Source organism: Canis lupus, chromosome 12, assembly GCF_048164855.1.
Source record: "Canis lupus baileyi chromosome 12, mCanLup2.hap1, whole genome shotgun sequence".
Classification (NCBI taxonomy): domain Eukaryota; kingdom Metazoa; phylum Chordata; class Mammalia; order Carnivora; family Canidae; genus Canis; species Canis lupus.
In genome coordinates, this window is record NC_132849.1 from 39,946,654 (window position 1) to 39,970,230 (window position 23,577).

At 38.7% G+C, this 23,577-nt stretch overlaps 1 protein-coding gene across 2 annotated transcripts in view; it reads left to right on the top strand.

Moving 5' to 3' along the window:
• SRD5A2 (steroid 5 alpha-reductase 2) overlaps positions 1-4,640 on the top strand; it is a 40,328-nt gene extending 35,688 nt beyond the window's left edge. Inside the window, exons 4-5 of one of the 2 annotated variants that reach the window (XM_072770611.1) lie at positions 180-330; positions 2,814-4,640. In XM_072770611.1, coding sequence (XP_072626712.1) covers positions 180-330; positions 2,814-2,880 — 218 coding nt within the window. In that variant the 3' untranslated portion in view covers positions 2,881-4,640. The remainder of the gene's footprint in view (positions 1-179; positions 331-2,813) is intronic. The other variant, XM_072770612.1, reaches the window with a different exon arrangement.
• The last annotated feature ends 18,937 nt before the right edge of the window (positions 4,641-23,577 follow it).

The window sequence follows — 23,577 nt, forward strand, 5'->3', positions numbered from 1 at the left end:
GTGGGTGCTACTCATGATTCCAGGATGTTCTGAGGGCAACAGGCTGTTGTCACTTTTCCCCTTTTCCTTAACAGTTATTTGTCATAACTGCCTTTATGTATTTTGGAACAAAACAGAGGAGTTTTAATGTGGCAGTGATCCAGTTCCGAAAATTGACTTTTTCATTCTTCTGCACACAGGTGGCTTGTTTACGTATGTTTCTGGAGCCAATTTCCTTGGTGAGATCATTGAATGGATCGGCTATGCCCTGGCTACTTGGTCCCTCCCAGCACTTGCATTTGCGTTTTTCTCACTTTGCTTCCTGGGGCTGCGAGCTTTTCACCACCATAGGTAAACTTTCCAATTAGGATGGCAGCAGTCAAGTAGCTTTTTTCTTCAAACAGTTTTTTAGCTCTTGGAGTCAGATATGGAAACCTAAGACATGTATTTTTATAAGGGAAGGTTGATACAGTAATCCACACTGGTAAATTCTGACTTCCTGGGCTTTCACTGAACTTGGGATTTAGCTGGGTATAGGTATTATAGACATTTTTTTTTCCTATGAGCAAAACAAAACCCATGTAGGGAGAGGCGTGCCTGAGGTGACTTGGGAAGCCACCTGCCACCTTACCAAAGAAGGCTTTCACTGAACTTGGAATTTAGCTGGGTGACACTTCTGCCAGATTTCTCAAAGTGTGTTCCATGGGGAGCACTTTCCACTGCTTCACAGATAATCCTGAGGTCAGCCAGGAGACAGTACAACGAGGGAAAAGCCTAGCCCCTGGTCTAGTCTAGTATGGCTATTATCTCTAATTCTAGGTTTGGTGCTAATAGTTCAGGTAATCGGAGAGCCCTGGACACTCCAGGATTATTTTCCTAGAATCTGTGTACTACCAGGGCTTATTTTGGTACTCCCCTTTGTCCCCTACTCCAACCCTCCATAAATCATAGCCAAGGTCATTGCTGGCTTCTTGGGAAGGTAGGATGAGTGAATCCTAATGTGGTGTGATTTCAGGACTGTCCCCTCACCTGGGGAATGCCAGGAATTGTAGGGGTTTAGAGCCTCTCCTCTGTAGGTCTAGCCTAAAGCCTTACTAACTTCCACCTCCCTCCCAAACCCTGTCGCTGGGTTGGGTGGGGACAAAAGCAGTAACTACAGGTATCCCTGCAAGGGGAACTGTTCTAAGTTGTTATTGGGCTTTGAACTTGAACTTCAGATCCTTTCTCTAAAATGGCATTTGCAGCTGGAGAGACACAGAGAGAGGGAGGGATAACTAAAGGGGGAACAGCCTTGGAACCGGGACCTGGGGGACCCCTTTAGCTCCTGCATGGGTGTTTTATTTGGGCTAATGATTAATTTCGTAGTTTTGAAGGTTAAACCGAGAATGGGTTATTTTCCACAGTGTGGAATTCATGCAGATGTGTCAGAGGTGAATGAAACAGTTGCTGTCCTCGTGACTGCCTAGACTTGGTGGGGACGGACTGCAGAGTCTCCAGCCTGTAAGACAGTCCACATTCTCCTTCCTGTCTTGAGGCCCAGTCTGTCGCCCACTGGGGGCGGAAAGAGAGAGAGGCAGAGAGGGCATCAACTAGTGCTCAGGGGAGGGGTAGCATCTCCACCAGAGGTTTCCAGCTGGTGTGACAACAAAATCCGGAGCCTGGCCCTGTCCTGTTGGGTCAGACTGCTCCCGAGGGAGGGCCAGAGGGCAGCTTTCCACAGGCCTAACTGGGCTCTGTGAGAAGCTACTCATCAGACCTCTCTAATCATAGCACGCAAACCCGGCCACCTCTTGTCACGTACTATTACTGTTTGTCCCCCAGTTCAAATTAAGGTACTTTAACAGAAACTTGAGAGCTACTAGCTTCAACTAGCTAGGGCAGCCTGGCCACTGAAGGCGAAAGCCATTTCACAACACATATGAATCTTCCAGGCCTGCCAAAGCAGATGACCACAAACTAAGTGGCTTAAACAATAGAAGTATATTCTCTCACGGGTCCTGAGGCAGAAGTGTGAAATCAAAGTGTATGTAGGGCCACGTTCTCTCTGAAGGTTCTTGGTGAGGATCCTTCCTTTGCCTCTTCTCGGCTTCTGATTGCACCTGCAATCCGAGGTGTTCCATGGTCTGTAGCTCCGTCCCCAGTGTCTGCCTTCCTCTCCACATGGCCTCTTCCCCTGTCTGTCTCAGTCCTGGGGTCTCCTGTCCCCTTCAGCCAAATTGGATTAAGGGCCTTTCCTACTCCTTGTCTTGCCTTAAATTATATCTGCCATGACCCTATATCCAGGTAAGTCCTCCAGATTAAGACTCCAATCATATATTGGGGGTGGGGGGATCATAATTCAACCCAGAATATGAGGTTATATTTTCTTGGCATTCCCAGGCCTCATGAGGGGACATTTTCCTGGGAACATTACCAGTTCTCTAGGATTAACTTTGCCCACGGTCTTTGGGGTCTCTGGTCCCTTATTTCCCAATTGAATTCATTGAGCAGTTTTTTCTGGCTTTTCCCCTTTTATATTGTGGTAAAATACACATAACTTAAAATCTTCTGTCTCGGCCATTTTCAGTCTACCATTCAGTGGCATTAGGTACATCCATAAAGCTGTGCAACCACCGCCAGTGTCCTCTGGCTATTATTTGTTATTTCCCATCATAAGAAGCTTCAACATTTATAGGAGAGGATGCGGGAGGGAGAAAGGAGGTGGGCAAATGGGCATCTTCTGCGAGAGTGAGGCCCTGAGTAACTGTAGGTTGGTTTGGAACAAGAATTTCAGACCCAGCAAACCACAACTGTTGACTGCTGCTTGTTCTAATTATTCCTGTCTTGTCTTTTAGGTTCTACCTCAAGATGTTTGAGGACTACCCCAAATCTCGGAAGGCCCTCATTCCATTTCTCTTTTAAAGAAACCAGATAAAAAGGGAGCAAAGCTCCCACATGACTGTTGAACACCATCAAGCTGCTGAGCCTGTAACTTTTAAAGTTCCACCGTGTATATGTAACTGGAGACCACTTGTGTTTTGACAGCTGGCCTGGAGATGCTGTGAGGCAGCTACTTATTTTGTACTCTACCCTCCCAGAGTCTCTTTCCTGATCTCCTGTTGAAGCTTCCACAAGGCTCTTCTCCATACAGAGGCATCTGTCTGCAACTTATCTATTCCTTCTAGAAAGTGCAGAAATTCCCTATATATTTTCTTCTTTGGGTGATCAATGTCCGACAGCTCTGCAGTTGGGAAAGTTTTCAGTCGAGGGCAGTGCTTAGAGAATTTATTAAAGGTACGTGTTTTACTTAGGTCCATACAAATCATACAGATCAGCAGATCTTGAAATTCTGAAGCTGCATGGACCCCGAGTAAGTCTACTCCTTAAAACCCAGTCACACTTTTCTTTTCCTCTGTTAATTATGAAAGATATGAGATGATCAAGTGGACTTTTAATAGAGGAGCCCTCTCTTCATATTACCGAAGTCACAAGGAGGCATTAATCCCATTTCATATTTGTGCACTGTCTCAGCTCCTCTGGCTTCCTGAAAGTTCCAGAATCCCTGTCAGATATCCCAGAAAACTGGTGTGGGGTTTACTGAAGGTTGGGTTTTCATGACCACAAAGAGAAAGACATGACTCTGGTTGGCTACTGAGAGAGTAAAAAAGTGTTTTACAGTAGACGCTGCCCACTCTGATATTCTCAGAAACCTGTGGAAATAGCCGAATAACGAGAGAGTATCAAAGGGAAATGACTGAGCAAGATCATAAGTTGCTCGCCTGGACACAACATTTGCAATGACACTGAAGCATTTCTGGAAGCACTTGGCAACTTTTCTGGAATTTCTTCGTGGCGGTCCTCGGGATCTGCTCAGAAAGACACTTCCTAGGGGCAACCTGAACATCAGTCCTCCAAGTTCCTGAGGGCACAGGCTGAAAGCTGCCACCAGAGGTGTGGGCTGAGCAGAAAACCTGTTTTGTTTGGCTCAGACAGGGATTCACACATAGTTTGACTTTCTTTTCTTTCTTTCTTTCTTTCTTTCTTTCTTTCTTTCTTTCTTTCTTTCTTTCTTTCTTTCTTCTTTCTTTCTCCCTTCCTTCCTTCCTTCCTTCCTTCCTTCCTTCCTTCCTTCCTTCCTTCCTTTCTTTCTTTCTTTCTTTCTTTCTTTCTTTCTTTCTTTCTTTCTTCTTTCTTTCACATTGGATGTTTCCAAAATTTCAAAATTAGGTCTCTACATTCCAGTTTCCTTGCAACAGTAGGAGGCTGTGGGCCCACAGAGCCTGCTAAGAATGGGGACTGATCAGCGAGTATGCGTTAGAATTTGCAGCCTCAGTGGAAGGGTCATCCTAGTGTGGATGCTTAGACACTGGGCTGAGGGAGGGGCTGAATACTCATAATTAGAATGTAGGAAAATATTTGTTTCCTCGGGTCCAGGTTTGTGGCAAGTCTTAGGAAAATTTAGCAAGCCCTTTTGAGAAATGAACATCAATTTTATCAGGTGAGGTGCTAAGTAGAGGAATTTACTGTATAAGAAATAGTATACTAGAAAGGTCCGAGGATGATGTATATTACTGAAAAATACAAATTGTAATCATATAAATGTTTTTATGTTTATTAAATGCCTCTCAAATCATGGATGTTAAATAATTTTGTTTGAATTAAAAGATTCCTGAGCTCATGAAGATGCTTATAAGGTGTTGAAGTATGTGATTTTTTTTTTCTGTTGTTGTTCACCCTTCTTTTTACTTTTTTTCTTCTTTAAAAAAGTATAGCTTCCTTTTTTGCTTATCTCTCTTCATTTATCAACTTGAAATCAAGGGCTCTGAGTTGAAAACAAAAGAGAAATATAACTCATAGGGTTTTTCAGCCACGGTTCAGAACTGTAAGAAGGTGCAGGAAAGGTACTGGAGGATGTGCTAAGGCTAGATGCCACCCCAGATGTTCAGGAAAGATGGGAAAAAATTCTGAGTGAAATAAATCTTGGGCAACCCTGGTGGCACAGCAGTTTAGCGCCGCCTGCAGCCTGGGGTGTGATCCTGGGGACCCTGGATCGAGTCCCACATCGGGCTCCCTGCATGGAGCCTGCTTCTCCCTCTGCCTGTTCCTCTGCCCCCCTCTCTCTGTGTGTCTCTATGAATAAATAAATAAAATCTTTAAAAATAAAAGAAATAAATCTTAAGGTATAGCTTGGGCTCTGTGAAATAAGAGGCTTTCAGTTCTCTCCATGGCATTGAAAATTGACTATTAAAACCTTTATTTTACTATTATATAGAACAGTTGGGCCAGTCCTTGAAATGTGATAAGTGCTCAATGAATGGCAGCTCCTTTTTTTTCCCCAGTAGGTACAATCTCTGGGCAAGGGATCCCTGGGTGGCACAGCGGTTTGGCGCCTGCCTTTGGCCCAGGGCGCGATCCTGAAGACCCAGGATCGAATCCCATGTCGGGCTCCCGGTGCATGGAGCCTGCTTCTCCCTCTGCCTGTGTCTCTGCCTCTCTCTCTCTCTCTCTCTGTGACTATCATAAATAAATAAAAATTTATTAAAAAAAAACAATCTCTGGGCAAAACTGACATTCAGCATACTTATTTGGGGGGGTAGGGGGCATAAGAGAATGCTCTCTAGAACTTTTAGGCCAACTCTGATGTAACAAGTTAATTTACATATTTGGAAATTGTCGTTTCAAGTTAACATGATTATGAACTTTAAAAAAATGTATGAAAAAAAATAAAAATAAAAATAAAAATAAATTATGTTTTAGTAATCTCTATACCCAAGGTGGGGCTCAAACTCACAACCCCAAGATTAAGACTACCATGTTCTACCAAATGAGCCAGCAAGGTGCCCTGAATGTGGACCTTCTTAATTTAAACATAGTGTGGAATCAACTTCACATAATCTTAACTCTCCCCTTGATAGCTGAAGTATTCTCAGTGCTCTAGGACCATTTCTTTCAACCAATTTTCTCTGTCTAGGGCTGGAATATGTATGCAGATTGAATACAATAAAAGGGAAGCTGTGCTCATCCCTAAATGTATTTCCCCTTTTTCCTAAAACTAGAGTGCTACAAAAATATGGTTAATTTAGGTTTCTGTGGAGTGGGTTTTGAAACCAGGGGATAAAATATGATGGTGGCTTAGCTAAATAGATAGTCGATCTCGCTCTTGCTGAAACTGTCACGGAAGGATGTTTTCCTACTGACCTTGTAGAAGACGTTGTAGTGTTCTGTTTTCAGAATTAAAGAGCTGAAGCACATCTAAGACATCCACTAGTCCCACCCCTTCACGTAAGAGATGGAGACACTGAGACCTGTAGTATTAAAAAGCTTCCCAGGGCCACATAGCTGATCAGAGCGGTCATCTTCTCTTGTCCCTTTAAGGATCAGAAGTCAGTCTTTCTTCTTAGGGCATGGCAGGCTTTTATAAGACAGACCCAGCACAACCTACATAAATGGGTGTGAATTTAAGGCCTGAACACACTCATTCACACTGCAATCATTTATTATTTAAAATATGGAAAATGGTAATAGGTGGGAGGATATCATTGAGTCAGACATGATTTTTGCCCTTTAAGAACTGCCATTTAGATTTCTGAGGCACTCAGGCAGGAGAAAATTAGCCAGAGCTTCAGAGGGGTGCAATGATTCAGGAATGTACAGATTGTCACATCCATTTTGTGGAATCTGCACTCCACTCTGGAGAGGATCGGGCTACGCCTTATCACGAACCTATTTCATAAAATGAAGGTGTAGTAAAGATCGTGGTGTAGAACAGATGGCATTTGTGTTCAATCTGGAAAAACAAGTCACAAATTCCCCTGACCCCCAACGTTTGTCTTCCTAAGGATCATTGGCTGTCCTGAATTTGAAAAGGAAAAAAAGAGACCTCTGATGCAAAATTTGCAATTAAATAGTGATTTAGGTGGTCTAACCCTTTCAGGAACAAATAAATAAACCTATGATTTTACTGCCTTGCAGTTTTCCAATAACTGTCATGACTTTTTGTGGTAACCTTATGGTAATCTCACCAAGAATCAAAGGATAAAGCTCTTGGCACATGAAGGAATGGACTCATGAAAAGTCATTTCCTTTCTTGCCTGGCCTTTTGATTCTCTAATAGACAGTGGGCTGAGGTCCAGGCATGGCAAATAGGCGAGGGTAGCAATAAATGTTAAGCAAAACCTTCTAGAAAAGGCTGCTGATTGTTTTATAGCATCTATACTATCCCATGATAAAAGAAAGAGGCATGGTGCCAGAAGGTAATGTGGGTGCTTGGATGATTTAATAGCCACTGAGTGGATTTAATTTCTGAGTAAGAGATTTGGTCATTCTCTCTGTAAGTCCATTAAGCTGTGATCTTAAAAGGTTCCATGTTATTTGTACTGTGTCTCATTTTTTCTCACCAACCACAGCTTAAGATTTGGATGAGTGAAATACATTGTTGAAGAAGGTTAAATATGTACTAACCTCAGTTCCTTTTGTCCCAACCTCCGTGGCTTCAGGGTTTGGCTTTGCTCAACGTAGACAGAGGCTAAGTGAGGGACATCCAAGACCTGTCCCATATGGCAGGCTGGCTGGAAGCAGAGGGAGAATAGAGAAGTAGAGGAGGGTGGGGAGTTATGCAGAAGCAGGGCTGGAGGCATTTGAAGGGTAGCAATGAGGTCAGGAAAAGGGCCTTGGAAGAGTGGGCCTCTCCTGATAGGGAGCTTCTTTCTCTTCCCTGTCTTCCCTCTGCATAAGTCGGATCCCTTCTTTATCCTCCCAGGGAAAGAATCCCCCTGGAAGAGAGAATAAGCTCTTCTTAGAGTTCCTTTTTCACAAGGAAAGATGCTGAGTTTCTTTAAACACAAGCCATATGGTTGTGCCTCACAGTAAAGAATTTAGTTGTATTTCTGTCCACTCACCTCATAAAGATGGTTTTAAGTCTGAGCAGCAGTGACACTTGTGAGAAAGAGGTGAAGGAATTGTTCTGAGAAGTGTGTGGCTGCATTCAAGTTCGGTGAGGCCGGTAGGGAGATGAGAGCCTCCAGAGGAGTAAGCACCCAGAGGTTTTGCCCTTTTTATCATCTTTATTTTCCCTTTAAAAAAAAAAAAAGATTTTACTTATTTATTTGAGAGAGAGAGGGGAGGGTCAGAAGGAGAGGGAGAGGACTGAGCTGACCCCCTGCTGAGTAGTGAGCTGGATGGAGGGCAGGGCTCCATCCCAGGATCCTGAGATCATAACCTGAGGTGCAGGTAGATGCTTAATCGACTGAGCCACCCAGGTGCCCCATGGTCTTTGTTTTCCTTTACTCTAGAGGCCCCAAAGAAAGGATCCTTCCTTATGAGGATGCACTTTTTTTCAGCATTGACTAGAAAGCAAATGTTATCAAATCAATTAAATTTCATTAATTGATTCATTAATGCACTTAATGCATTCATTAATGTAAGATTCCTATACTATGTATAGAGAGGTATAAATCTGAATGTAAACTGTGTTAAGTTAAAGATGTATATTGTATAGACTCTGGAGCAATGACTCAAAAAAGAGATAGTAGGTAATAAACTAATAGTGGAAAAGGAAAACATTATTCCAAAATAATGTACGGAAAGCAGAAAATAAATGAACATAAAACAGATGGAGAAAGTAGAAAACAGTGAGATGGTAAATTTAAACTTAATCATATCAGTAATTACATGAAATGTAAATGGTATAAACATTCCAATTAAAAGGTAGAAATTTTCAGACTAGATAAAAAAGCAAGGTCCAACTATATACCAGATACAAGAAACCTGCTAGAAATACAAATATTCAGGTTAAAAGTAAGTGGATGGAAAAATATATACTCTGAAAACATTAATTAAAATAAATCTGGAGTGGCTATTTTAATATCAGATCAAATAGATTTTAGAGAAAGGAATGTATTTTTTTAAAAATTTAAAATTAAGGAGGGCACTTGACAAGATGAACACTGGGTGTTGGCCAAGACTAAACGTTTGCAAATTGAATTTAGATAAAATATTGTAAAAATTTAATTCTAGCATACTTTACAGTGTTATATTACTTTCAGGTGTACAGTATAGTGATTCAACAGTTCTATACATGACTTTGTGCTCATGATAAGTGTACTTTTAATCTCCTTAATCTATTTCACCTATCCCTCCACTCTGGTAACCATTAGTTTGTTCTCTTCTATTTTTTTTTTTTTACTTTATCTCTTTCTTTCCTTGTTTTTTTGTTTTATTTCTTAAATTCCACATATGAGTGAAATCATATGGTATTTGTCTTTATCTGATTGATGAATTTTACTTAGCATTATACCCTCTAGATCCATACATGTGCAAATGGCAAGATTTTATTCTTTTTTTAATGGCTGAGTAATGTTACACACACACACACACACACACCATGTTCTTTATCCATTCATCTATCAATGGACATTTGGGCTTTAGAGCAAGGAATATTATAAGTGACAAAGAAAGACGTTGCATCATGATAAAGAAATCAATTTATTAAAAAGACAAGCCTAAACTTGTATGCATCAAATAACAGCTTCAAAATATATAGGCAAAAACTTATATAACTGGAGGGAGAAATAAATCCATAATTGCAGTCAAATTTCAACACACCTCTCTGTGGACATTATCCATACTCTTTCAAATAACCTATATGTCAAAGGAGAAATTGCACAATAAATTAAAAGTTTTGAATCAGCAATGTCTGGCTAGCTCAGTCCATAGAGCATGTAACTCTTGATCTCAGAGTTGTGAGTTTGAGCCCCATGTTGGGTGTAGAAATTACTTTAAAAATAAAATCTTAAAAAAAGAATATTCTGAATAAAAATGAAAATGAGAAAGAAAAGAAAAAAGAAAAGAAAAAAATGAAAATGAAAAATATGACATGTTGAAATTTGTGACACATGACATCCACAAATGATCATGACATCAAAATCAGGACTGTATTTATAACTAAAATACTAGAAAAATATATGAAAAAATGTTCAAATGTTGAACAATAGATAGTGCATGACAGTGGTTTCTGAGCAAAGGGAAACAAACAAGGTGAGCCCACAATTTCCTTGATTATTGATTAAAGAAAGCTTCCAAGCCACAGCACAGGGAAGGGAAATCCAAACAGAGGCTGATGGTCTCAGTGAGTTGGAGGACAGAGTTGAGGATTTGGGAAAGCCAGGGTAGATGGAATAATGAGGGCAGAGTTATCTAGAAGAGTCTGGGAAGCATTCACAGAAAATGCACACAGACTAGGTCCTCCTTATGGCCGTAATGAAACTAGAAATGAATTTTAAAGATGGATAAATATCCCAGGGCACCTGGGGGGCTCAGTGGTTGAGATCTGCCTTTGGCTCAGGTTATGATCCCTGGGCCCTGGGATTGAGTCCCGCACTGGGGTCCCCTCAGGGATCCTGCTTCTCCCTCTGCCTATGTCTCTGCCTCTCTCTCTCTGTGTCTCTCATGAATAAACAAATAAAATCTTTTTAAAAAAAAGATGGATAAAATTCCCCATATATTTAATTGAAAAATTGGGATAGAAAATTTTAAGGATGAAAATAAGGCCTGTTGTCTTATATACAGTAGTCATTTGGACTCTAGGGGCTCCATGTAATCTTTATCTGGTCTTCTCAACTGAGCTGAGGTCTACTTTTCCCCCATAAACAAGGCATTTGTCTTCCCAAATTCACAGGTGCTATAAATACTCTAACCCTTTCCATTCCCAACTTGGCTATTAGCAGAATTATCAGCAGAGCCTAAGGTGGCTGAAGTGCCATCACATCTTGTCAATAGTTCTCATGCACTCTCTTCTTCATTCTAAAAGCCCTAGAAATATGTTAGGGAGATTTGTTCCATCCGGCACCAGTTTACTAGATTCATTATTTTCCCTTAGCCTATAAGAACTATAGTAAAAACCTAGAAGCTTGGTGATCTCTAAAGACAAGTCATATCAAACTTTTCATTCATTCATTCAACAAATCTATATTGAGACAACTGGATATCCACATGCAGGAGCATGGACTTGAACCCCTATCTCAAACAATAAACAAAAAAAATTAAGTCAAAGTGAATTATGAAGGTAAATGTAAGAGCGAAAATATAAAAAGGTATAGAAACAAACATAGGAATAATCTTTATGATGTTGGGCGAGGCAATGATTTCTTAGATATGCCACCCAAAGCACAAGCAATAAAAGAGAAGATTGGCAAGTGGGATTTTATCCAAATCAAAAACTTTTACTTCAAAGGACACCACCAAGAAAGTAAACCAACAGACTGAGAAGAAATATTTGCAAATCATATATCTGATAAGGGACTTTTATCCAGAATATATAAAGAACGCTTACAACTTAATAATAAATAAATAACTCTATTAAAAAGGGATAAAAGATTTGAATAGACATTTCTTCACAGGAGGCATAGAAATGAATAAGGACATAAAGTATGTTCGACATCATTAATCATCAAGGAAATGCAAATCAAAACCACAATAAGGGCAGCCCCGGCGGCGCAGCGGTTTAGCGCTGCTGTCAGCTCAGGGAATGATCCTGGAGACCCGGAATCAAGTCCCACGTCAGGCTTCCTGCATGGAGCCTGCTGCTCCCTCTGCCTCTCTCTCTCTCTCTCTCTCTGTGTGTGTGTCTCTATGAATAAATAAATTAAAAAAAAACCCACAGTAAGATATCATTTCACTTATCAGTGAGGGTGGCAAAACATGAGAGACACCTAACTCTGGGAAATGAACAGGGGGTAGTGGAAGGGGAGGTGTTGGGGGGGTTAGGGTAACTGGGTGATGGGCTCTTAGGGGGGCACTTGGCGGGATGAGCACTGGGTGTTATGCTAAATGTTGGCAAATTGAACTCCAATAAAAAATTTAAAAAAACAATAAAAATAATTGCTTCATAAACCCCCCCCCCAAAAAACAAGTGTTATGTAAACATAGGAATCTTAAAATACCCACACTAGAGACTGTAAAATAGAATGATTTTAGAAAAGCTGCAACACTGACTGGTTGTCTATTTAACAATTTACTACTCAAGTAACAATATTTAAGTTGACATCTGTTTTCTGAAATGAATAAATATAGTACCTGTGAGATTTCTTGGTAAAACCAAAAAAAAAAAAAATTAAAAAAAAAGATACCATTTCACACTTAACAGAATAGCTACAATTTAAAAAGACAGACAATCACAAGGGTTGAAGAGGATAGGAAGAAATCAGAACCCCATACATTGTTAGTGGGAGTATAAAATGGTGCAATGCCTTTGGAAAACAGTTTGGTAGTCCTGAAAATGTTAAAATATAGGGTTACCATATAATCCAGCAATTCTACTTTTAGGTATCTGTCTACTTTTTCTTGGTTTTAAAGCACTAAGTAATCTGAAATGACAACTAAGTATCTCTTGGCAGGGATGAGTTGGGCTGACACCTTGTCACAGGGCAGAGGATAAAGAAATGGAAACAGAGGCAGAGTCTGCAGAGGAGGTAACGAGCAGTGCTTGGAGTGCCCTCTGCTGGGAACTGCCTAGATGTGCAGAAGGGGCTCTGGGCAATTGGAAGGTGAGATGAGAACTCTGCGCACCCCAGAAAGTGGGGAGAAAGGCCAGAAAGGAAACAAGGAATAAACTTTAAGGAGAGAGACTTGATTAATCATAAGGAAGACAATAAACCTGGCTGTGAGCTCCTCATCACCGGAGTGTTCAAGAAAAGGCTAGAAGATGCCTTGGTGGTGAGGGTCAGGTGGAATGGAAGCCAGGGACTGGACTAGTGTTCTCCAAGCCCCTGTCTGAGTTTGTGGACTCTGAGAGCTAGGCACTGAAGACACCATTCCTGGTTGACAAGTTTTTCTGAGCCAATCTGGCTTCTATATAAGAATTGGAATAGGATCTCCCCAGGCAACCATAATTCAGTTGCACTGAGCTCTGAGACTGAGCCTGGTCATGAGTAGATGGAAAAATGCAGAATCGAAGAAGTTTAGTTCAATTCAAGGGAAAACAAAATCATTCTGAGCACCAAATTCTGGGGAAAAGAATTTAGCTACAGAACTTCTGTCTAGAGAAGTGGGATTAGTGCTCCAGAACATGTATGCTACTTGAGCTCAAGGAAGCTGGTGAAGAAAAAAAGATGGGAAAACTGTGATAGATGAGAAGAGACTCTAGAAAGATGGTATATTAGTGACTTGATTATGCAAATCACTTTACTAGAAAAAAATTTTTATGTGTTATTCATTTTTAGGAGAAAGAAGAACAATACAAGAAGGTAAAATGACTATTAGAGATGTCTTTTCCATATCAACTTGATGGTAAATAATTTATTTACAATAAACTGTATCTATTTTAAGCGTAAATTCTGTAAGTTTGACAGTTACATATACCTGTGAAACCAGCCCACCAATCAAGATACAGAATATTGCCTCATTCCCAGAAGATTCCTTATGCTTCTTTGCAGTGCATTCTTCCCTCCGCTCCTCATCACAGACAATCATTGATAGGCCTTTTTTTCACTGTGGGTTAGTTTGCATTTTACCTAAATGGAATCATACAGACGTACTCTATTGTATGGGGTTCAGCATAACAGTCCTGGGATACATCTGTGTGATCACTCCATTCCTTATTATTGCCAAGTAATTGCATTAAATTTGCCGAGTACGTCACATTTTATTTACCATTTCACACAGTGACAGATATTTAGGCTGTTTCTAGTTTTTGACAATTATAAATAAAGCAGCTATAAACAGTTGTGTACAGATTTATGTGTGAACGTAAGTTTCATTTCCCTTGGGTAAATACCTAAGAGTGGGGTGCTGGATTATGCTCTGTAGATGTTTATAAGAAACTGCCAAACTGGTTTTTTTCAAAGTGGCTACATCATTTTACAACAACGTATTACAAGTTCCCGTTCTGCATCTTCACCAGCACTTGATATTGTTAAAGAAACCAATTCTAATAGGTATATAATAGTAATTTTTAAAATGTTTTTATAATTGCATTTTCTTAATGACTAATGGTGTTATCTTTTCATATGCTTGTCATCTGTATTCTTTATTGGTGAAGTTTTTGAATCGTTTGCATTTATTTTATTTTTTTATTGGTGTTCAATTTACCAACATACAGAATAACCCCAGTGCCCGTCACCCAATCACTCCCACCCCCCGCCCTCCTCCCCTTCTACCACCCCTAGTTCGTTTCCCAGAGTTAGGAGTCTTTACGTTCTGTCTCCCTTTCTGATATTTCCCACACATTTCTTCTCCCTTCCCTTATATTCCCTTTTGCTATTATTTATATTCCCCACATGAATGAGAACATATAATGTTTGTCCTTCACCGACTGACTTACTTCACTCAGCATAATACCCTCCAGTTCCATCCACGTTGAAGCAAATGGTGGGTATTTGTCGTTTCTAATAGCTGAGGAATATTCCATTGTATACATAGACCACATCTTCTTTATCCATTCATCTTTCGTTGGACACCGAAGCTCCTTCCACAGTTTGGCTATCGTGGCCATTGCCGCTATAAACATCGGGGTGCAGGTGTCCCGGCGTTTCACTGCATCTGTATCTTTGGGGTAAATCCCCAACAGTGCAATTGCTGGGTCGTAGGGCAGGTCTATTTTTAACTCTTTGAGGAACCTCCACACAGTTTTCCAGAGTGGCTGCACCAGTTCACATTCCCACCAACAGGGTAAGAGGGTTCCCTTTTCTCCGCATCCTCTCCAACATTTGTGGTTTCCTGCCTTGTTAATTTTCCCCATTCTCACTGGTGTGAGGTGGTATCTCATTGTGGTTTTGATTTGTATTTCCCTGATGGCAAGTGATGCAGAGCATTTTCTCATATGCATATTGGCCATGTCTATGTCTTCCTCTGTGAGATTTCTCTTCATGTCTTTTGCCCATTTCGTGATTGGATTGTTTGTTTCTTTGGTGTTGAGTTTAATAAGTTCTTTATAGATCTTGGAAACTAGCCCTTTATCTGATATGTCATTTGCAAATATCTTCTCCCATTCTGTAGGTTGTCTTTTAGTTTTGTTGACTGTATCCTTTGCTGTGCAAAAGCTTCTTATCTTGATGAAGTCCCAATAGTTCATTTTTGCTTTTGTTTCTTTTGCTTTCGTGGATGTATCTTGCAAGAAGTTACTGTGGCTGAGTTTAAAAAGGGTGTTGCCTGTGTTCTCCTCTAGGATTTTGATGGAATCTTGTCTCACATTTAGATCTTTCATCCATTTTGAGTTTATCTTTGTGTATGGTGAAAGAGAGTGGTCTGGTTTCATTCTTCTGCATGTGGATGTCCAATTGTCCCACCACCATTTATTGAAGAGACTGTCTTTCTTCCAATGGATAGTCTTTCCTCCTTTATCGAATATTAGTTGACCATAAAGTTGAGGGTCCACTTCTGGGATCTCTATTCTGTTCCATTGATCTATGTGTCTGTTTTTGTGCCAGTACCACACTGTCTTGATGACCACAGCTTTGTAGTACAACCTGAAATCTGGCATTGTGATGCCCCCAGATATGGTTTTCTTTTTTAAAATTCCCCTGGCTATTCGGGGTCTTTTTTGATTCCACACAAATCTTAAAATAATTTGTTCTAACTCTCTGAAAAAAGTCCATGGTATTTTGATAGGGATTGCATTAAACGAGTATATTGCCCTGGGTAACATTGACATTTTCACAATATTAATTCTGCCAATCCATGAGCATGGAATATTTTTCCATCTCTTTGTGTCTTCCTCAATTTCTTTCAGAAGTGTTCTATAGTTTTGAGGTTATAGATCCTTTACCTCTTTGGTTAGGTTTATTCCTAGGTATCTTATGCTTTTGGGTGCAATTGTAAATGGGATTGACTCCTTAATTTCTCTTTCTTCAGTCTCATTGTTAGTGTATAGAAATGCCACTGATTTCTGGGCACTGATTTTGTATCCTGCCACGCTACCGAATTGCTGTATGAGTTCTAGCAATCTTGGGGTGGAGACTTTTGGGTTTTCTATGTAGAGTATCATGTCATCGGTGAAGAGAGAGAGTTTGACTTCTTCTTTGCCAATTTGAATGCCTGAATCGTTTGCATTTAAAAGAATTTGGGTTGTTCTAGCTTGAGAGTTTTGAGAGTTATTTATATATTTAGAATACAAATGTTTGTCAAATATATGTATTGAAAATACTTTCTCACAGTTTGTGACTTGTCGTTTTATCCTTTTTAAAGTGCCTTTAATAGATAAAAAATTTTAGCTTTGATAGATTTGATTTATGGAGCATACTTCTGGCATATGGTATACTGGTATACTAAAGAACTTAAACCAAGGTTACAAAGACTTTTTTTTCTCTATGTTTTCTTTTAGACAGATATTTTTATAGCTTTATGTTTTTTAGTTTTGGTCTACAATCCATCCTGAGTTGTTATTATTATTATTATTATTTATTTTTTTTTGTAAAATGTGAGATATGAGTTAAGGTTGACTCTTTGGGTATGAATATTTAGAAAATTTCTAGATATCTTTCTGTTATTGGTTTCTAATTTGATTCCATTGTGGTAAGAGAACATACTTTGTATGGATTGAATCCTTTTAAATTTATTGAAACTGTTGCTATAACCTAACATACAGTCTTTGCTTATGAAAGATCCATGAGCACTTGAAGAGAATGTATATCTTACCATTGTTGGTTATAATGATTTACAAGTAGAAATTAGGGGTGATTAATAGCAGATTCTCTATTTTTTTACTTTTTAAAAATCTAGTTGTTCTTGTTCCATCAATTTCTGAGAAACGAATGTTAACTCCTCCTACTATGATTATGTAGTAGGATTATGTATTATATCCATTTGTTTTATTTATATTTTTATTTATTTTTATTTTTTTAAGATTTTATTTATTTATTCATGAGAGACACAGAAAGAGAGACAGAGACACAGGCAGAGAGAGAAGCAGACTCCCTGCAGGGAGCCTGAAGTGGAACTTGATCCTAGGACTCCAAGATCATGATCTGGGCCCAAAGCAGGCGCTCAACTGCTGAGCCACCCAGGTATCCCTATATTTTTATTTTTTTTAAGATTTTATTTATTTATACATGAGAGACACACAGAGAGAGGCAGAGACATAGGCAGAGGAGGAAGCAGGCTCCCAGTGGGGAGCCCGATGCAGGACTTGATCGTAGGACCCCAGGATCACCACCTGAACTGAAGGCAGATGCTCAACCACTGAGCCACCCAGGTGCCCCTCCATTTCTGTTTTAATTCTATCAATTTCCTCTTCTATTTTGAGGTTCTTAGATATATATATATAGTATATATATATATATATATAGTATATATAAATATATTATATAATATACTTAATATATATTATTAATATACTATACTAGTACATGGTACAGTGTTATTAATATATAATTATTAATTATAATATTAATAATATATCATATAAAGTATATATAAATATTATATGTAAGATATATACCAAATATACAGAATATATTATATAGTATTATTGATATATAATAATTGCATTATTAATATATTGTATAGTATTAATATATATTTGATTGTAATATATAATATATATTTGATTATCATAGTCTCTTGATTGAGCTAAAAATCAATAGATAACATTACATTATGAAAGGCCTCTTTTATTCTTGGCAAAATTCTACTTTTTATCTAAGAGTTTGTTTTATCTGATATTAATATATCCATTGTAGTCGTCTTGTGCTATTTATATGATCTGTATTTATCCATGTATTTACTTTCAATCTTTATGTTTCAGTCTTTATGTTTAAATATGACTATATGATAAATAAAGCTACATTTTGTTACAAAAATATGTCTCTTATAGACAACATAAGTTTAATCTTGGCTTTAAAAATTATTTTGATCATTTTTGGCATGTTTAGTCCATTAATATTTAATATTATTAATATGATTAGATTTAGGTCTACTAATTTATCACTTAGTTTGTTCCCTCTCTTTACTATTCATTTATTGTCTTTTTTCCTGTCTTTTTCTGAATTATTTATATTCTCTATATTTTAGAATTCCATTTTAATATTATCTATTGGATTTTTGGTGATACTTCTTTGTGTTATATTTTTAGTTTTAAGAATTATAATATAAAAAAAGAACTATAATATATATACTTAGTTTTTCAGAGTCTTAGAGTTAATCTTAGAGTTAATAACTTGAAGTTAATTCTACATGCCTTTACACATATATAATCCTTGCAATAATATAAGTCCATCCATTTATGCCCCCACCATGCTTTATGTTGTAGTTGTCATATGTATTACATCTACATATTAGCAAACTCTATAAGACAATGTTAAAAGTTTGTCTTTAAATAGCATTAGAAAGAAATTAAGAGAAGAAACAGTTTTATTAAAGAGTATGCTTGTGACAAAAAAAAATGATAAAAAAATATAATACTTAGGGGCACCTGAGTGGCTCAGTGGTTGAGTGACTGTCTTCGGCTCAAGTCTTGATTCAGGGTCCAGGGATCAAGTTCTGCATCAATCAGGCCCCCTGTATGGAGCCTGCTTCTCCCTCTGCCTATGTCTCTGCCTTTCTTTCTCTCTGTGTCTCTCATGAATAAATAAATAAAATCTTAAAAATATATATATAATACTTAGATTTTGCTGTATTTCTGCACCTTTAACAAATCATCTTTTCATTTCTCAAAATGTTAATTTTGGCATGTGATAATCATAAGGTAAATTTTTAACTACTGCACATGTAAATACTTTAAAAAATCATTTAAAAATTAAGATTATATACTTATATATCATATATAATTTTAACCACATATATACAGAATATAAATACATATACAAACTATACAGAATCTATATATACACATATGTATAAACCATTCCTATATATGTCTTTCTTTTTTAATAAAGAGGAGAGAAAACATACATGAACACTTTTTGTTTGCCTTAAATGTTAGGCTTAGCTGTTTGTTATGCTTGTTCATTAAGTAGGAATAAGTAGGAACCTAGTACATCCTATGCATCATTCTCTTTCCTCTAAAAGCCTACAATCTAGTTGGGAAGGGATAAGCAAACAAAAAGCCGTGAACAACAATTTCATTTCTTACTGGGGTTCACTTTATGTATGCAGTGTTAGCATATGAAGAGGAACACTAAAGCTTGGCTGACTGCATCACAGAAGGCGTCATTAATGATATCATACATTTCAAGATAAAATTGAAAAGAGGTACAGAAGTTTTCTAGGTGAACAGATTGGTTAAGAGCATTCCAGGCAGAAAGGACAACATGTGCGAAGCCATGGAAACCTGATGAACATCAGAACATCATAACTTCCTAGAATATTTGCCATTTAAAAGAATAGAACAAAATAAATATACAGACTCAAAAAAAAAAAAAAGAATAAAGAAAAAACAAACCACCCTCTTCCCTCCAAACAATCTAGTATATAAATCTTTGTACTGACTCATTTCTGAATTTCCTTGTGCTGCTCTTTCCCTTCAGCCTAGAGAACTCACTGTAACATTTCTTGCAGAGCCAAGTGTGGTGGCAACCCATACCCTTAATTTTCCATTATTTGAAAATACCTTTATTTTGCTTTCATCCATGGAAGATATTTTTGGGGGATACAAAATTCTAAGTTAACACGTTTTGTTCCCCCCTTTCAGTGCTTTAAAGATATCTCATGGTATGCTGCCTCCTTGGTTTCTGATGAGAATTTGTAATCATTCAAATAGTTGTGGAAAGTAATGGGCCATTTTCTCAGAAAGAATGATTCCCTGATTGTCCCTTTACCTTTAAGCATGGTGGCCAAGGTATGATTTTCTTTCAGCTTATTCTGTTTGGGGTTCATGAAACTATGGAATTTATAAATTTAACTCAGTAACCAATTGGAAGCTTTTGGCCATTATTTCTTGAGATACTTTTTCTGTCCTTGTCTCTTTCTCTTCTCCATCTTTAATTACATTTACACACGTTAGACCTTTTGGAATGGTTCCATATATCCCTGGAGCTCTGTTTGTTTGTTTGTTTGTTTTCCTGTCATTCAGATCATTTACTTTTTCTATTGATCCATCTTCAAGTTCCTGCTTTCAGAGGAAAGCCACAAGAAACAGAAGCTTCCTTGTGCAGATTTCACTGCTCCTCCAAATCCTGCCTGCTTTTTTATTCTGTCTCCAGAGCGTCAGGCAGTTGTGTTCTATTTTGTCCAGATTTTCTAGCACTTACTTTTCAATGACATCAGGCTCTTAGGTCTTAATTTCCTCATACAGTAAGCAGAAGCAAAGAATATTATTTTACCTTGCAGTCAGCACAGGTTTAACTCAATCCCCTACTATTTATACAATTGTATTCACAGTCCTCAATGAATTAATAATCATAATGACTTAAAGTCTGAAAAATCAATTAAAGGAAGATTAAAAACTATTCATTATACCACACTTACTGGTGAAGAAAAGAACTCATACATTTACATTTTTTATTAATTTACGTAAATAATTTTAACTGTTAATTTACAGTTAACTAGAAAGATTTTTTGGGGGGCACCTGGGTGGCTCAATCGGTTAAGCAGCTGCCTTTGGCTCAGGTCATGATCCCAGGGTCCTGGGATCGAGCCCCACGTTGGGCTTTGTGTTCAGTGGGGAGCCTGCTTGAGGATTCTCTCCCTTTCCCTCTGTCCCTCCTCTCTTTCTCTGTCTCTCAAATAATAAATAAATCTTAAAAAAACAAACAAAACAAAACAAAACAAAACAAAAACACAGGCATGGTACAAAGCAGTCTCAGAATAATGTCTCTGGGAATGGAAGGAGGGAAATGAGACTAGGAAGTTATATTAGAGACTTCAACTGTATGATTCGTGTGTTTTAAACAAGAGATTGGGAGCAAAATGGCAAATTGTCAGGATTTGTTAAGTTTGCCAGTGGACACCTACATATATCACGTGTTATTATTTCCTATAGTTTTCTCTATGTCAGAAGTAATTCACCATAACAAGTAAATGAAAAAAAAAATACACTGTGTGAGAGAGTTTTTAAAAAGTTTAAGTTTCAAAAACTTGGTGCTACTGTTGCAAATTAATAGAAGTACAGGGAAGGTTCTATTCACTCCCACCAGCTGGAACTGCAGCCTGGTGTAATGGCAATAGCTAAAGCTTTGGAGAGGGATGAAATCCTAACGTGGCTGCTTTTTTAGCTGTGTAAGCTTAGGTGATGTCTGTAAGTTTTTATTTTCATGTCTCTGAAATAAGGATCACGATATTTGTCTCATGGGGCTGTGATGAGGGTCACAGTGACAACCCGTCAAGGGTTTGGCAGAGCTGACATTCTATAAACTGCAGGCTTATGTACATTAGTGTGGACTTCCATTCCCTTCCTTTATACTCAGACCCCTCAGACCCCCCGTGTACTTCCTGCTTTTGTCCCTACTTCAAAGCCAAGGGAAGAGGAACACTGCTCAAATAAAATAAAAACCGCAAGCATGCCTGACAATGTTCCCGAGAAAAGCAAATGTTCACTAACACAGTGAACATATATGTTTTGGCAGGATAAAATTTAATCAAAACTTTACTGCACGACGGCACCAACACTTGCCCAACTGATCTCACAGAGAAGCTGTGAAAACTAATTCTGTGATGAGTAAGAAAGCCTTCCCAGAACTCTAATGGATTCTCACAGCTTCTGCAGTAGTTGATCTGGGGGGATTCCCCTCATTTTGACAGGTTTGAAGTGGAAAATTCAATACCATCGGGGCCTCTGCAACCAAGAGTTGGGACTGCAGAGATACTGGGTATTCATTATCAGGATGTCCTTAAACCAGATCCCGGTGAATAACAGCTAGCTATCAGAGTTGAAAATGATCTTCAATGGGATCGTCTCAAGTATTTCCAACAGATATGAAAAAATGAGGAAAGATATTCCTAAAGTATACAGCATTCTTATTGGGGTGCTCTGAGGACAGATAGGATTGCCAGAGTTCCTTCCTTCCTTGGTCAGTCCATTTAGCCACCTGGACATTAACCTTTCCATCCAGTGAATAGGGAAGGCAAACCGTAAAGAACCTACTATGTGTCAAGGATCATGTTAGAAGCATTTTACATACAGTGTTCCACGTAACCAGATTATTATGTGACAGGTGCTATACGTAAGAGTATTCAGGTGAGTGTGGCATAGTCTCTGAGTCATACAGAAGTGTGATAGCGTAACTGGGGCACTCTTTTAAGTATGCAAAGAACGAATAGGAGGTACAAGGCACAAAAACACAACGTTCAAAGAAAATGCTACAAGAATCAGAGGAAGAGATGTCAAACGGGCCAGCATTAGGAAACAAACAAGGAAGTCTTGAACTGGTTAGGAGTGATCATGCAAAGCCTGAACACAGGACAGGATGAAGAACACACCAGGTGAAAGAAAAAAGGTGAACACAAGCATGAGAGAAGGAAAGAATTGTCATAAAACCTAAACCGGTGGGATTGGAATAATGCACCCATTCCTTTTATGGAATGACTTCATTATGGTCTGGAGAGGATTGTTCTATCACCAGTATCCAATCATTCCAAAACAGTGGGTCTCCTCCACTCTTAGACACTTCTAGCTCTGATTATATGAAATAACATACCTAGAACAGAGCAGAAACTGTTCATATTGTGAGTTTATTCCTTTCTTACAGTTTGATATTAGGGCCCCTAGTTTTCTCCTTGGGTGGAGACTTGGGAGCATATAAAATTTTTGGAACCTGGAAAGACTAGGCAACTTAGATATGGCATATTTTTTTAGCAGTGGTCTAGAACCAGCAAGAGGTAGGGTCAAACATGGCAGGGCCATTAAGATGTCCCACGTCTTACCTCTCCTGGCCTCAGTTCTCTGTGCCCTCACTGTCCTCCTGTCACTAGGAGAATGTGTCCCCTTTCCTCTACCTCCACGAAAACACTGATGCATCCTCATCGCCCCCCTCCCATGATCTTTATCATCCAAACTCTTCTTCTCTATTGGTTTTTCCTTCTCAAAACAAAAACATGATCAAGCCTCTCCCATTAAAGTATAAAAATCATCAAACTTTTTCCTGATGCCAAATCCTTGCTATTTTTGTCAATCACCCATCCTTTCCTTACATTCAAGTTCTTGAAAGAGTTCATCTGCCTTTCCCCTTTCCATTTTCCTTTGTCTAAAACACTATTTAGCCTACTGTGTCTTGGATGCTACCTCATGCCTCCACCAAAATGTTTCTCCCAGTGTTCTCTATTGCTGTGTAGCAAATTACTTAAATACATAACAGTTTACAACACCAAATATTTGCTATCTTACAGGAATCAGGACTTTGGACGTGGCTGGATGGTTCTGGCTCAGGATTTCTCACAAGTTTGCTTTTCTCACAAGCTGCCAAAAGAGCTGTAGTCATCTTAAGGTTTCATGGAGACTGGAGACTTCTACATTCCCTCACATGGTCTTGGCAGGCCTTGGATCTTTCTGGCTGTCTTTCCGAGGCTTCTGTTCTCACCCTGTGAGCCTTCTCCATGGGGCTTCTCACCACATGGAAGCTTGCTTCTCCTGGAGCAAGAGACTGGAGAGAGAAAGAGAGAGAGAATGCTCCTAAGAAGGAGCCACAGTCCTCTATAGCTCAAACTTAGAAGTGCACATCATCACCTCCGTTATCTGTCACAAACCAACCTTGG